The sequence below is a fragment of the Acaromyces ingoldii genome (assembly GCF_003144295.1).
Source record: "Acaromyces ingoldii strain MCA 4198 unplaced genomic scaffold FA10scaffold_1, whole genome shotgun sequence".
Classification (NCBI taxonomy): domain Eukaryota; kingdom Fungi; phylum Basidiomycota; class Exobasidiomycetes; order Exobasidiales; family Cryptobasidiaceae; genus Acaromyces; species Acaromyces ingoldii.
In genome coordinates, this window is record NW_020290247.1 from 3,080,423 (window position 1) to 3,093,463 (window position 13,041).

The window sequence follows — 13,041 nt, forward strand, 5'->3', positions numbered from 1 at the left end:
AATCAAGGTTGGTCCACGGGAAACGTGACGGAAATTCGTGACAATTTCTTGTGCAGCGTGGAGACATTAGAACAGAACCTCATGGTTCATGAGACGTACGTGAGAAGATAGAGAGAGAGATGGTAGAAGCTCTACATTTGTCGTACAACCGACTCGCAACGAATAATTGATAGACGGGGAAAAGTATTCATCAGAGGACATTGACGTATCGTTTGTTGATGGGCTTCTTCTTTGCAGCGCCTGCAGCCGAGCCCGTGCGTGGCGGCCCTGGCGGGGGAGTCGGTGCGCCGCTGTTTGGTTCCGAAATCGTTCGTGAGGCAGGTTGAAGCGCCGGCGGCTGGTTCGGATCGGCCAGGTTGGATCTAGCGCGCGCGACAGGAGGCGGAGGCCCGCCTGAGCTTGCTGCCCTGCGGCCGACATCGTACTCACCATCCTCGCTGATGGTGGATGATGCCCTCGACGACGGCGACGAAAGTTGTGAAGGAGGGTCGACCGACCCTCGTCGGGGTGGTCCATTGGGAGGCATTGCGCTGCTAGGCACCGAAGGGGACGCCGTTTGTGCCCGGGGAGGCGGCGGCGGTGTGGCGGCGGCTGCACCTGTGTCTCCGGCCTACAGACGTGAAGAAAAGGTTAGTCTTCCTTGGCAAATGTAGATCAGAGTGAGCAAACATACCTTCTTGTTGACCCAGCGCTTGAGCTCTTTGTCATAGTAGAACGACGTCTCTTCGCCCAAGTGAGCCTTCTTTGCCTTCTGCTCCGCTTCACTCGATGGCGATGATGCGTCTCGCCTCCAAAGTCTGCCGAGCCAAGACGAAGAGGCCTGGGGCTTTGGCTCTGGCCTCTTCTCATCGGCTGACTTGTCACTTGCCTTGGCGCCAGTGCTTGCTTGGTCCTGTCCTCCCTGTGAGCCACCAGCGCCGTCATTGTTCTGGGCCGACTCTTGTTGCTTCTTCCTGTTACTCGCGTTGCCGAAGCCAAGATCCTCCTCGTCGTCCTCTTCTTCAACGACGGCGTTTCTGCTCCGCGTATCGCCAGGATTCGGCGCCGGCGAGTAGCTATGGCTCGCGCCCATGGCATCCATCGGGGAAATGAATCCTTCAACGTCGAGGCCGGCACGGAGGTCGTCGTCGACATTACTGATAAATTGCGGTTTCTCACTACCGTGGGCCTGGTAGCCGTACCATGGCACATCGCCGCTTTGGCCTTGTGGGGTGTGACCATCATCCTCTGCCTGCTGTCCCCAAGGTGCACTGCTCGTTGGGCCATCCGAACGATATGGGCCTGCGTACATGTCGGCGTCCGAGGAGTTTTCCGAGGTGGGCCCCTGTGCGCTGCTGCCACCATAAGTGCCCTCTTCGCCGAGGGCAGTGTTGCCAAATGCCGCGATGTGACTGCCTGCGCTCCGGCTGCCACCCTCGTTAATACCCGGCTGCGGCCACTCGCTGTAAGGATCGCGAAGCTGGCGCGTTCCCTGGGCTGAGGCAGCTCGCACGCTTGGCGGCCCCGACGACTGGGAAGACAGCATGCCGGAGCGTGACGCAGGCCGGCTCTGGTTCACGTTTGAGCTGAAATCGGCAAAAGACTGCACGCGCGACACGCCGCCCGACATTGCGTCTGGCGTGATGGCGCTGTAGTGTGTAAAGGGTCCGATGGCTCCGCCCTGGTGGCTGGGCGCCTTGCTGAGCGTTTGTGACGAGGATGATGAGGAAGTGTCGTCCTCGCCAGCAATAAATTTGGTGAACCTTCCTTCAAGGGCACCCCAAACGCCATCCATCGTTGGCCGCTTCATGTTCTTCGCCATCCACTTTCCGCTTCCATCGAGCGGTGGCGCGCCGTTGAGCCGATCCGAGAGCTCCTGGAGCTGAGCAAAGAGGCGCGGGTGGAAGTAACGGTTCATCTTGCCGGCCTTGAGGATGTTTGTGACGGCTTCGCAGTACTTTTGCGCCCCCTTGGTGTCGCCCATTTCGGCGAGCAGGTAGGCGTGAACGACGCGGTAAGCCTGAAGATGCGCCAGTCCATGGTACGGCTCGCTGCCCTTTGCGACGGGCTTGAGGCTGAGGGCGAACTCGTAGATCTCCGACATGAGGATGTGGTCCAGGTCGCAAAAGTACGACGAGCTTGCCGCCGGGCAAGATGCTCCAAGAAGCGTCATGCGGACCGCTGGGCCGTCATAACCGTCGAAGGCAGAACTCTGGGGTGAGAGAAGGTAGCTGCTCGCGGGCATCCAAGATAAGTGCTCGGTCCAGAGTGCCACAATTTACTAGCAAGGAACCTACCAGACATGTGCAGCCTCATGCCACCCAGCAGAGACGAGACCATCGCCAATGGCTGTCAGAGAGACTGAGTCACCAGTGCACCGGTTTGCCAGAATTGTTGCAGCTGCTCGTCGCCACTGTGGCACTTTGTCCGTCCCCACTGCTGCACCGCCTGCGAGTTGCTGCTTCGGCCGGAATTGGTCGTAGACTGAGGGGATAATCGTGATGTTTAGATATTGTTCTTTCAGGACCAGTGGCTCATCACTTACTCGAAGTTGGGCTTTGGCCCGAGAAGAGGCTGTATGCCACCTTGAGCCCTTCACCGTCGTGGTCGAGCGCAGCCCCGCTTCCAGATGCAAGGCCAAGCTCAAAGTCCATAAAGTCCAGCACGACCTTTCTCCACGTCTCTTTGTCGAGGCCGCTGGCAATGATGATCGCGTGCGTCCACATCTTCTCTTCGAGGGCGAGCTGCACTGCTGCCTCCTTTTGGCCTTGCATAAGGAGGTCCTGCATCTTCGACAAGAATGACGGGCGCAGCTCATAGGTGTGCAGCGGCGCAGCTGCTTCGTGCGACACTGGCGCTGACCCTCGCTGCGGCTCGTCACCAACGAGGATATTGCGGGCAGCTTCGTCGAAAGCGGGGTTGCCCACCATGTTGCCGTCCTGCTCGAGGAGAAGGATGAGAATCCTCATAAGGACAATGCGGTCTTCGATTCGCTGTGCTTCAGTGACCGAAGCGCCCTCGCCGTTGCCTCCTTCGGCTGACCCATCAACGTCCACTGACGAAGCTGTCCTCCTCAGGTATCCGACGCCGCTAGAGACTTCGCGCACTGCTTCATCAAGGTACTTGATCAGGGCAGCTTTCTTGGACTTTAGGACGCTGCCAGCACCTGTGGCCCTCGAAAGCGCCGTCGATGGCGTCGTTCCGGATTCGAGGGCTGGCCCAGGGAACTTCAGGGGGTCCAAGGACCTGGCAAAGGTGGTCGAAGGGACCACCGAGCTGAGCGTCCGAATCGTAAGCTTGGAGGGTGTGCCACCAAAGCGACCGTAAGCTGCGCCATTTCCCAGAGAATCCTGGTCTGCCGATGGGAAGAAGGTGACGAGCTTGCCGCCTACACCAAAGCAGGCCAACGGAATGGTCGCCCCTCGTCGCTCTTGGGCCACATCAGGCACTTCTCCTCGCGAGACAGCCGGGTCCAAGGGCTGGTAGGCAGCAGAAGAGGGCGCACCTGTCGAGCTCGACGAGGGTGCATATGGTGAAGTCACCGCTCGGTCACCGCCATCATACGGCGTGGCAGCAAAGTAGCCCGATGAGCCTCCCTGGCCCTCGAACGCTTCGCCCAGAGACTCGCCACGAAGGCCCTCGGGTCCCGAGTAGATGTCGACCTCGCCAGCAGACCGCGGGGCTTGTCCATGGGGATCAAGGCCGGAGGAAGAGCGATTGTAGGAGTCCTGAGTGAGGGTGCCGCTGCGAGCGAGTTTGCTGTCTTGGCTGTACCGTCTCTCCCCATTTGGTGAGTAGACGTTGGTCGCGAAGCCAGAGTACGCATCCTCCCCTCCAAGCTGCTGCTGCTGCTGGTTTGAGACCGGAGCGTATGGATCTTCTGCGGCGGCACTACCTGCCCCGTACTGGGGTGCATACGGCGCAGCTTCTGTGCTGCCAGGGTACGTTCCTTCGCTGCTGGCTCCATACTCTCGCGGGGCATAGGGGTCGTAAGCGGCGCGGGGAGCAGTACCGTACGTGCTGTTGTAGTCGGTCGGGACTGCATATGGGTTCGCTGTTCCCGTCGGTGTGTACTGATCGTTCAAGCCTGGGCCATCTTGGAAATTCGGAGATGGAGCAGCGTATGCGTCGGCAGCTGCTGCTGGGGTCGGGTCGTAGGGGTTGAAAGTGCTTGCTTCGTTGGGAGTCTCGCCTCCCTGTACCTCGCCATAGCCGTGGGTCCCGTCGCCGTACGCCTCTTCACCATACCCTGGATACCCACCAGCTTCCTCTGCCCCGCCGTACGACTCGTAGCCTGCACCCTTGAACACTTCTGAATCATCAAAGGAGGCGGGCTTTGCTTCATATTCGTGCCCTGCTTCGGCAGATGGTGCCGGCTGGGTGGGTGTCGCGACCTCGCTTCCGCCATCTTCAGCGATTCTCAACCCTTCGAAGGCTGCTTGCACGGATTGACCCTCGGTGTCCTCGACGAAGAGCGCAGGGGCGGCTGCTTCCGCCGCTTCTCCAACACCAGCCTGCTCACCTAGTGTCTTCGCCTCGTTCGTGTCGCCCTCTCTGTGCCCTTCATTGTCTGCCTCGGAAGCTTCGCTTGGGGCTGAAGAAGCTGCTTGCTCCAGCGAGTTGACCCACGATGACTTCTCTGCCTCTTCGCTCTGACCGGGCCAGCCAGCCTGGGATGGAGCTGCCCCTCCGGCGGCCACCTCGCTGCCGGTGGTAGCAGGTGCAGGAGCAGGTGCCGATTCTTCCTCGACAGGTGCCTGGGTCGGTTCGGCCGAAATTGACCTCTTCGGTGGACCTTTGGGAGGTGGGGGAAGAGATGATGCTGCAGTAGAGGGTGCCGCGTAGGCATCTGCCTCTTTCGGAGGAGCCGAAAGAGCATCTTGCGAGGGAGCTTGAGCCTGAGCACCATAGTCCGAATAGCCGCTCTGGACCTGGTCGTACTGATCGTACGGCGCGGTCGGGATGTCATTCTGTTGGTCCTCGACTCCGGTAAGATAGCCATTAGACTCCTGTCCTTGAAGATGGCTGTAAGCCGATTGACTCGGATCGTACGCCTGCGGAGGGGCTTGGTATGCTTGCTGAGTGGGATCGTATGCTTGCTGATCTTGCCCATATGTCTGGGCGGCTTGTGCATCGGCACTATATGGCGCTTGGTATGCAGGATCATAGCCGGTGTGCGCGCCGTCATAGGTCGCTCGCTGATTGCCGTCGTACACCTGACTGTCGTATTGCTGCTGACTGGGATCTTGCGTGTATTGATAAGCTTGCTGATTTGGATCATACTCCGAGTAGTAGCCCTGACCGTTTGCGTTGGGGTCATAAGCACCCTGCTGATAACCATTTGCATCATACGGCTGCCCTTGTTCTTGATAGCCGCCCTGGGAATAAGTTTGTTGTCCGCTGTATGCGCCATAGTCCGTCTGCTGGGCGTACACTCCTTGCTGAGCGTAGTCTCCTTGATGACCATACTCTCCCTGCTGGGTGTAGCCTCCCTGCTGGCTGTAGTCTCCCTGCTGTGCGTGTTGATCGTAGCCGGCTTGTTGTGGGTCGTAGCCTTGCTGAGAGTAGTCGTAGTTGCCATTGTAATGCTGGCCGTTTTCCTGATATGCTCCCTCCTGTGCTCCATAACTTCCCCAAGCATCTTGCCCTTGCCCATACTGCTGCTGCTGATCGAGGTCTTGGTCTGCAGTGAGCCAATCGTCGGCACCTGCAGCTTGATCGGCAGCAAAGAGCTTCGTGGGCGACGAAAGGGTGAGGTCATGGCCAGCAGACGGGATCTCCAGGGTGTTCGCTGCGCCATCGCCGTGCGGTGGGGCCTCAGCTTCGTCCTCTTCTCCCTCTCCGATGGCATTGAGCGGCTGGGCCACGTTCGCGAAGGCATCGTCGCCGCCGCCGAGATCAGGGCTCGAGATGCTGGCGAAGGGGTCATCGGCACCTGTGCCAAAGAGGTTGGCTGCATTGGCGATGCTTGGCTTGGGCGCATGCCGAGCTTTGTCGGCCTGCGGCGCCGTCGCCGTCTCGTCGAGCTGCACCTGTGGCTGTTCTGACATGCTGCACACCCGCTTCCTCGGTTCGTCCGCGTAGACTGGTCGCTAGCTCGCCTTCTCAGATCTGCAACTTCCAATGCTCCACTTTGTTCATTGGCGTGCCACGTAGGTGTGCCCGGTTCGCGAAGAAGCCTTTTCAAAAGGCTCGCTCTGGGGCTCGACGAGGTTTGGTTGCGCTGTCTGACTTGCAAGGAGATCGTCTCAGGTGATGAGGAGTTTGGAGCCCCGACAAACCGAGCGAGGAGGGGCGAGCCGTCAGACGTGGGGGCGGTAGGCTTCACAGCGATGGCCCCGGTCGGTTTTGCCCACCCAGAGTGTAGAGTTGCACGTGTCAGGCTAAATAGGCGGCGTCCTCGGGATCCGGGCATTGCGACGTCCGGGCGCGAAGATGACGCTCCTGTTCGTCGCCATTGAGTCTTTTCTCCGACTCTCTCGGACAACGTTCGCATCAGCGATTGAGATCGAGAAGGATGCCTGCTCGCGATGGCAAGTCGCGTGCCACGGTGGCGACGGTCGACTTCGACCCCTCGCTGCGGTCGTCGCTGGTCCACCTGCCCATGGTCCTGTATGCGCCATTGCTCGAGCGAGGCGTTCCCCCGCAGTCGATCGTCGTCGAGCTGGTTCGAGATGAGGACGCAATCTACGTGGGGTGGTCAGGCATGAGCGCTGCCCCACTCTCAGCATCATCAGGGGCCTTTTCCTCTTCCTCCCAGACCGATGCCTCATCGGTAGTCTCACTGTCGACGACGCTGGCCTCGACGTTTGAGCCTCCGCTGCAGGCGGGCACCCAAGTGCGCATCACCCTCTTGCGATCGCCCCCCTTGCCCACGGCCTCGCGCATCGATGTCACACCACTCACGCCCGACGATTGGGAGGTGCTCAGCCTCAATGCCGACGATGTGGAGAGCAACATGCTGGGCCAGGTCCGGGCTGCAAAGATGGGCATGATCATTGCCGTGCATGTAGGCAGGCAGGGCAGAACCGTCTGCCGCTTCAAAGTTGGTCCGTGTCGTCTTCTTTTCTCGCCTCTTTTCGCTTGAGCTGGTGCTGACGGCAAAGCCCCGTTTTCTTTAGAGTCTTGCACGCCGCCGACTCAAGACGTGCGAGCGCCGTCGCAGCCTGATTCGTCTTTGGCCCGGGCCGTGAGACTGAGCACCGATACCGAGGTCGTCATTGCACCGCGAACGAGGGCCATGGCTGATGCTGCGGCACAGGCTGCAGCAGCGGAAGAGCACGACATCTCAGCGTCGACGAGCAGAGGTCCAGCTTCGAGCCCGGCAGCTGCATCGCAGACGCTTTCTCGCAGGCTGTACAGGGTCCTTCCCTCATCCTTTCTCGACAGGAGGGCAGCATCTTCGGCAGTCGTGGTGTCCTCAGAAGACGCCGGGTTGCTCTCGACTGCGTTTGGTGGTTCGGCAAAGGAAGGAGGACGGTGCACCATTACAAAGATGCCGTGTCCAAGCGCTCCAGATGTCTCCAGTGAAAGGCTAGGAGATGCGAGCTCGCAAGGCAAAGGTGGACCACGTCAGAGCGATGCAAAGGATTCACAAGGGTCGGACAAGCCATCGGAGGGTGGTGAAGAGCAACAAAAACAGCAACAACAGCAGCAGCAGCAACAGCCACCAGCTCGAGCGACGATGAGCGCCTACTTTGCGGTGGCAGCTCCTGACTCCCTGCGAGGGCTCGAACGGTGGCCAAGGAGGCACGTCTGGATCTCACCGCAGGCCAGGACGGAGATGCATCTTCAGGACTGGGATCTCATCCGGTGAGCTCACTGAGTTTGACGGCGATAGATTGAACAGGCAGCTGACTGGCAATGCAAAGCTTTTCGTCTCCCTCGCCCACAGGAAGTGCGACTCGACCGCAGCAGATGCCAGTAGATGAGAAAAGCGAGGGTGGGGAGGAACAAGAAGACAGCCTCGCTGGCATTGGCGACATCTTGGAGAAGTGCACAAGCGTAATCGAATCGACGCTGCGATCGAGGGCCCTGGCGGATGCTCGGATGGCAATGGGGGAATCGACGAGAGCCTCGCACGATGGTTCCACCGGTCTGCTCCTGACCGGCGGGCCAGGGTCTGGCAAGACATCGCTGGCCAAGCTCCTTTCACGTCGACTGTCCCGCACGCCGTCGCTCGTGTCGCCCCTCTACATTGACTGCACGCCACATGCCGAGGAGAGGCTGCCAGCGCTGCGAGATCTCTTTTCGCAGTGGCTCAACGCTGCTGCCTGGCACGGCCCCACGCTCCTCATTCTCGACAATATTGACCGCATCATCCCAGCCGAGGTCGAGCACGTCGACAGCCCGAGAGCTCGACAGCTGGCAGAGGCTTTGATGGCGAGGGCACGCATCGTCATGAAGGAACACCAGGTTTTCGTTCTCTGCACCGCTCAGAGCAACGTCAGCCTGCATCCCTTGCTCATCTCGAGCCACATCCTCTGCGAAACGGTGCAGCTCAAGCCGCCCAGCAAGGAGGCGAGAAGAGAGGTGAGCATTACAACCCGGCATTCATTGATCTTCTTCTTCTTCCTGCTGACCTGGCCAAATCCGTCAAGATCATCGTGCATCTCATCGAGAAAAAGACTCGCGGAGGCTCGCTTCGGCCGCGAGATCTCAACCCGGTCATGATCGCCACACAGACGGAAGGCTATCTCCCTGCCGATCTGCGAGATCTGGTTGAACGAGCAGTCCACGAGGCTGCGATACGCTCGGCAGAGGAGCTGGCATCAGCATCGGCAAAACGGGAAGGCGGTTCAGCGGAATTCGACCTGACAATGGCCGACTTCCATTCGGCCCAGGAGGGCTTCACACCTCTATCGTTACGCGACGTGAAGCTGGAGAAGTCGACGGTGGCCTGGTCAGACATTGGTGGTCTGCACGAGACGCGGCGCGTGCTCCGCGAGACGCTCGAATGGCCAACCAAGTACGCCGCCATCTTTGCCAGCTGCCCACTCCGCCTGCGCTCTGGCTTGCTGCTGTACGGATACCCAGGATGTGGAAAGACGCTGCTGGCGAGTGCCGTGGCAAAGGAGTGCGGCCTCAACTTCATCTCCGTCAAGGGCCCCGAGATCCTCAACAAGTACATTGGTGCCAGCGAGAAATCGGTGAGTGCGACCCGTTGTTCCTGCCATGAGTCCTTTGCCGCCTGCTAAGGTGGATGAATGCATCTTGACAGGTCCGAGACCTCTTTGACCGAGCGCAAGCAGCCAAGCCTTGCGTCCTGTTCTTTGACGAGTTTGACTCGATTGCGCCCAAACGAGGCCACGACAGCACGGGTGTGACGGACCGGGTGGTGAACCAGCTGCTGACGCAGATGGACGGTGCCGAGGGTCTCGACGGCGTCTACGTGCTTGCCGCCACGTCTCGGCCGGACCTCATTGACTCGGCGCTGCTCCGGCCAGGCCGCCTCGACAAGTCGCTGCTGTGCGACATGCCGTCGGAGCAGGACCGCATCGACATTATGCGGGCCGTGTCGAGCAAGGTGCACCTCGACGAGAGCGTCAGCCTGGACAAGTGGGCCCAGCAGACCGACGGCTTCTCGGGCGCAGACCTGCAGGCACTCCTCTACAATGCGCACCTCGAGACGATCCACGAGAGCATCGCGGCGGCAGGACAGATGCCCGACGCCAGCAGCAATGGAGCGGCAGTCTCGGCCAACGACGGGTCCGAAGCAGCCAAGGAGAAGGACAAGAGCAGCGACGTCAAGTTTGTCTCGTTTGGTGGCGCAGCGGGCGCAAACAAGGCGACGCTGAGCGGGGCAGAGCGACAGGCGCTCCAGCGGCGCATCGAGCTCATGCTCACCAACGATGCCGCTTCCGCCGCAAAGCGAAGGGCACCCGTCAACGCGAGCGAGACGGACGCGTCTGCCGAGGCTGTGGCGAGGCGGGCAACAAAGGAGAAAGCAAAGGTCAAGGACGAGCACCTCCAGCGCAGCCTCAAGGCCACGCGACCGAGTGTGCCCAAGGAGGAGCAGATGCGGCTGCGGAGGATCTACAGCGAGTTTGCGGGAGAGCGAGATGGCTCCTTTCCCAATGGAGAGGGCAGCCGCGAGGTGGGAGCGCGGGAGAGCTTGATGTGAAGTGCTCAATCAGTCCCAAATTAAAAAGCAATGCAGACAATTGTTTACACTATGCAAGCTGCCAAGCGTCGTCGAGGAGTGGTTCTGCGCCGTCCAGCAATTGGGAAGGACATCTTGCAGGGCCCAGCCCCTTTCTCTTGGTCGAACTGACGAGCTTTTTGATGCTTTCAATGTCAAAGGGACAACCCATGACGTTTGGAAATCGCACTACGCGCAAATGAGTAGCAAGTGTCACTGGGCAGTGCCTTGCAAAGTAGAAGAGAGAGGGGTGAAAAGACTACTCACTGTCCCACTTTTCTGCGCCGATGGGATAGGAACCGACCATTGTGAAGCCTCCCGCATCTTGCAGTGCTCTGTGTGCGTAGCCGGCAGGGAGAAGCAGCACGTCGCCGGGCTCTACGTTGATGGTGGTGCAGCTGCTCTCGGACGACGGCCCCGGTCCTGGCCTTGCGCGCTCGTCTGTGCCACCCAACTGGATCGTCGCCGTGCCGCGCACAATGCAGAGGAGCTCATGCGTGGTCTGATCCGGCTATTGCTCAGCACACCAGTTCTGATGCTCATTGCAAGTGGTGCAAGACTAGACCCACGGTGTGGTAGTGCGCCTGCTTGTACATGCCGAATCGCCACGATGGCTCCCACCCGATGCTCTCCAGCCGCCTCTCGACCTCGTCTATGCCTCCGTCTTCTTTCAAGATGGGCTGAATAAGCTTCGGAAAGAACAGCGCCGGGAGACCATGCGGTGCAGACATGGGCGAGTAATCGTCCGTGGTGAGGAGGATCGCCGTCATTGTGCCATTGTCTGTGTCGGTGACTTGACCGCCGGCTGAAGCTCAAGTGGCCTTTAAAGTGGAGTAGGTTGGCCTTTTCTAGTTTCGTTCGGGACTCGGGACGGTTCTGCGCGAAAGAAAGTGCCACTGTTGGCGGTGGGGGGCGCATGAGGCACTACTCTAATTCTTCTTCCACGCTGCAGCGACGAAGAGCGAGGAACATGGCGTCAACGTCGACGTCAAGACCGGGACCGGGACTAGAGACGCGGGGCAGGAGGCTACTGAGCAGTCGGACATGGCAGACTGCACTAGCCTCGACGACGGCCTTGACCGCGTCGTTCTTGGTCTCGTCGGCGTCGACGCGCGAAACGCTTGTCTCGGTGCTTCTCCTGCCGGGCCTGCTTCCGACGCTGATCCTCACAGCCCTCGCGCCGATTCTGACGTCGCACGTCATCGGCAGCACCCGCTCTGCGTTTATTGACAAGGGTTTCGCGGGGAGGGACCTTCTCAAGGCCACGTCGGACCTCGTCCCCGAGTCGGCCGGGCTGCCCACGAGCATCCTCTACCTCTTGCTCCTCTGCCTCTTTGTGCCCTTTCGCTACGGCGCGGCAGCGGGGCGAGGCGCACATCTAGCGGGAAAGGGCGACGATGTGTGGGAGGCATGGGAGCTCGCGAAGAGCAACGCACCCGATGGAGGATGGTCGGGTGCCATGAAGGGCCGGCGAGGCTTTCCCCATCATGAGGTGAGAAATGCTGCTCTCTCTCTCTCGAGAGTATCGCACTGATCTCTTCTCTCAAGCTGGCAACATACCTCTCCTCGCTCCTCTCGATTCTCTCCTCGGTCATGCTGGGCTTTCTGGACGACGTCTTTGACATTCGGTGGAGGCTCAAGATGCCCATCCCTCTTCTGGCCAGCCTGCCCATGCTCGTCGTCTACCGCGCGGGCAGGGGAGGCACCTCGGTCGTCGTCCCCGGCTGGCCTGCCTTTCTCCGAGAGATTCTCGGCAACAACATCGTCAATCTGGGTGAGTTCTTTTGTTGCTGACAAGGCCACCATCCACATTGACAATCGATGATAGGCCCTCTCTACTATCTCTTCATCCTGCTCCTCTCGACCTTTTGCGTCCACAGCATCAACATCCTGGCCGGGATCAACGGCGTCGAGGTCGGCCAGGCCCTCGTCATTGCTCTCTCGCTGTGCATCAACGACATCCTCTACCTCGATCCAAAGGCCGGTGAGCCCGGCAGCTTTGCCAGCATCGAGCTGCGCGACCGCCACCTCTTCAGCCTCGGCCTTCTGCTGCCCTTTTGCGGCTGTTGCATCGGCCTCTTGTCCTGGAATCGGTGTGTGCCTTTGCTGCCCTCAATCATCTTCTGGCAGTCAAGTGCTGACGAGATCATGGACAGATACCCGTCGCTCGTCTTTGTCGGGGACACGTTCTGCTACTTTGCAGGTCAGGTCCTCGCCTGCGCCGGCGTCCTCGGCCACTTCTCAAAGACGTTGCTCCTCTTCTTCGTCCCCCAGCTCTTCAACTTTGCCCTCAGCCTTCCTCAGCTGGCCCACCTTGTGCCGTGTCCCCGCCATCGGGTGCCCGAGTGAGTCCAGGCTCCTGGGAGCGTCATTATCACGTGCATTCATCTCAACATCACCCTTCTCCACCACAGTGTTGATTTGGAGACGATGCGGCTGCATCCTTCCATTGCCGTCTTCCCCAAGGAGAAGCCTGCTCGACCCATCACCGTCCTCGTGCTCCGTCTCTTTTCTGCGCTGCGATTCGTATCGCTCGAATGGGAGGAGGCAGAAGAGGAGGGCAGGCAAGAAAGACAAAAAGGAAAGAAAAAGAGACTGGCGAGCACGACGAATCTCACGATTCTCAATGCGCTCCTCGTCTTTCGCGGTGTCGAGACTCGCAGGTCGGGTAGCATCATCAAGCAGGGCAGTCGGTTGCGGGGGCCAGCCATCACGGAGCTCGGGCTCTTTTGGCATGTCATGATTGTCCAGATTGCCTGCAGTGCAGCGGCCTTTGCTGTGCGATACTGGCTTGCAGCTATTGTGTTTCCGTGATTGACTTCGGTAATTGATAGATAGATGAAGTAGTAGCCTTCCCACCCTGGAAGAAGAAGGAGGATTCGAGGTTCGAAGTGTGCCAAAGTGGATTTGAGCAGGCAAAG

At 59.7% G+C, this 13,041-nt stretch overlaps 4 protein-coding genes across 4 annotated transcripts; 2 read left to right on the top strand and 2 right to left on the bottom strand.

The window, feature by feature from the left end:
• Window position 1: 1 nt before the first annotated feature.
• On the bottom strand, window positions 2-6,311 carry FA10DRAFT_299165 (hypothetical protein). The gene is made up of 4 exons (XM_025524691.1): window positions 2,525-6,311; window positions 2,277-2,463; window positions 674-2,210; window positions 2-610 (listed from the first exon to the last, which is right to left on the bottom strand). The coding sequence occupies exons 1-4, from the start codon at window positions 6,027-6,029 to the stop codon at window positions 191-193; spliced, it is 5,649 nt and encodes a 1,882-aa protein (XP_025381020.1). The 5' UTR covers window positions 6,030-6,311; the 3' UTR covers window positions 2-190.
• A 127-nt stretch (window positions 6,312-6,438) lies between these two features.
• Window positions 6,439-10,140, top strand: FA10DRAFT_274073 (AAA-domain-containing protein). Its single transcript, XM_025523200.1, has 5 exons — window positions 6,439-7,028; window positions 7,101-7,791; window positions 7,851-8,511; window positions 8,580-9,128; window positions 9,200-10,140. The coding sequence occupies exons 1-5, from the start codon at window positions 6,497-6,499 to the stop codon at window positions 10,100-10,102; spliced, it is 3,336 nt and encodes a 1,111-aa protein (XP_025381021.1). The 5' UTR covers window positions 6,439-6,496; the 3' UTR covers window positions 10,103-10,140.
• A 92-nt stretch (window positions 10,141-10,232) lies between these two features.
• On the bottom strand, window positions 10,233-10,772 carry FA10DRAFT_264421 (hypothetical protein; the record flags this gene model as incomplete). Its single annotated transcript, XM_025520639.1, has 2 exons — window positions 10,690-10,772; window positions 10,233-10,622 (listed from the first exon to the last, which is right to left on the bottom strand). Coding segments are annotated over exons 1-2 (266 nt in total), but the record flags the coding sequence as incomplete, so codon positions are not given.
• Window positions 10,690-12,950, top strand: FA10DRAFT_237449 (hypothetical protein). The gene is made up of 5 exons (XM_025519110.1): window positions 10,690-11,612; window positions 11,669-11,894; window positions 11,949-12,213; window positions 12,277-12,465; window positions 12,535-12,950. The coding sequence occupies exons 1-5, from the start codon at window positions 11,037-11,039 to the stop codon at window positions 12,932-12,934; spliced, it is 1,656 nt and encodes a 551-aa protein (XP_025381023.1). The 5' UTR covers window positions 10,690-11,036; the 3' UTR covers window positions 12,935-12,950.
• The last annotated feature ends 91 nt before the right edge of the window (window positions 12,951-13,041 follow it).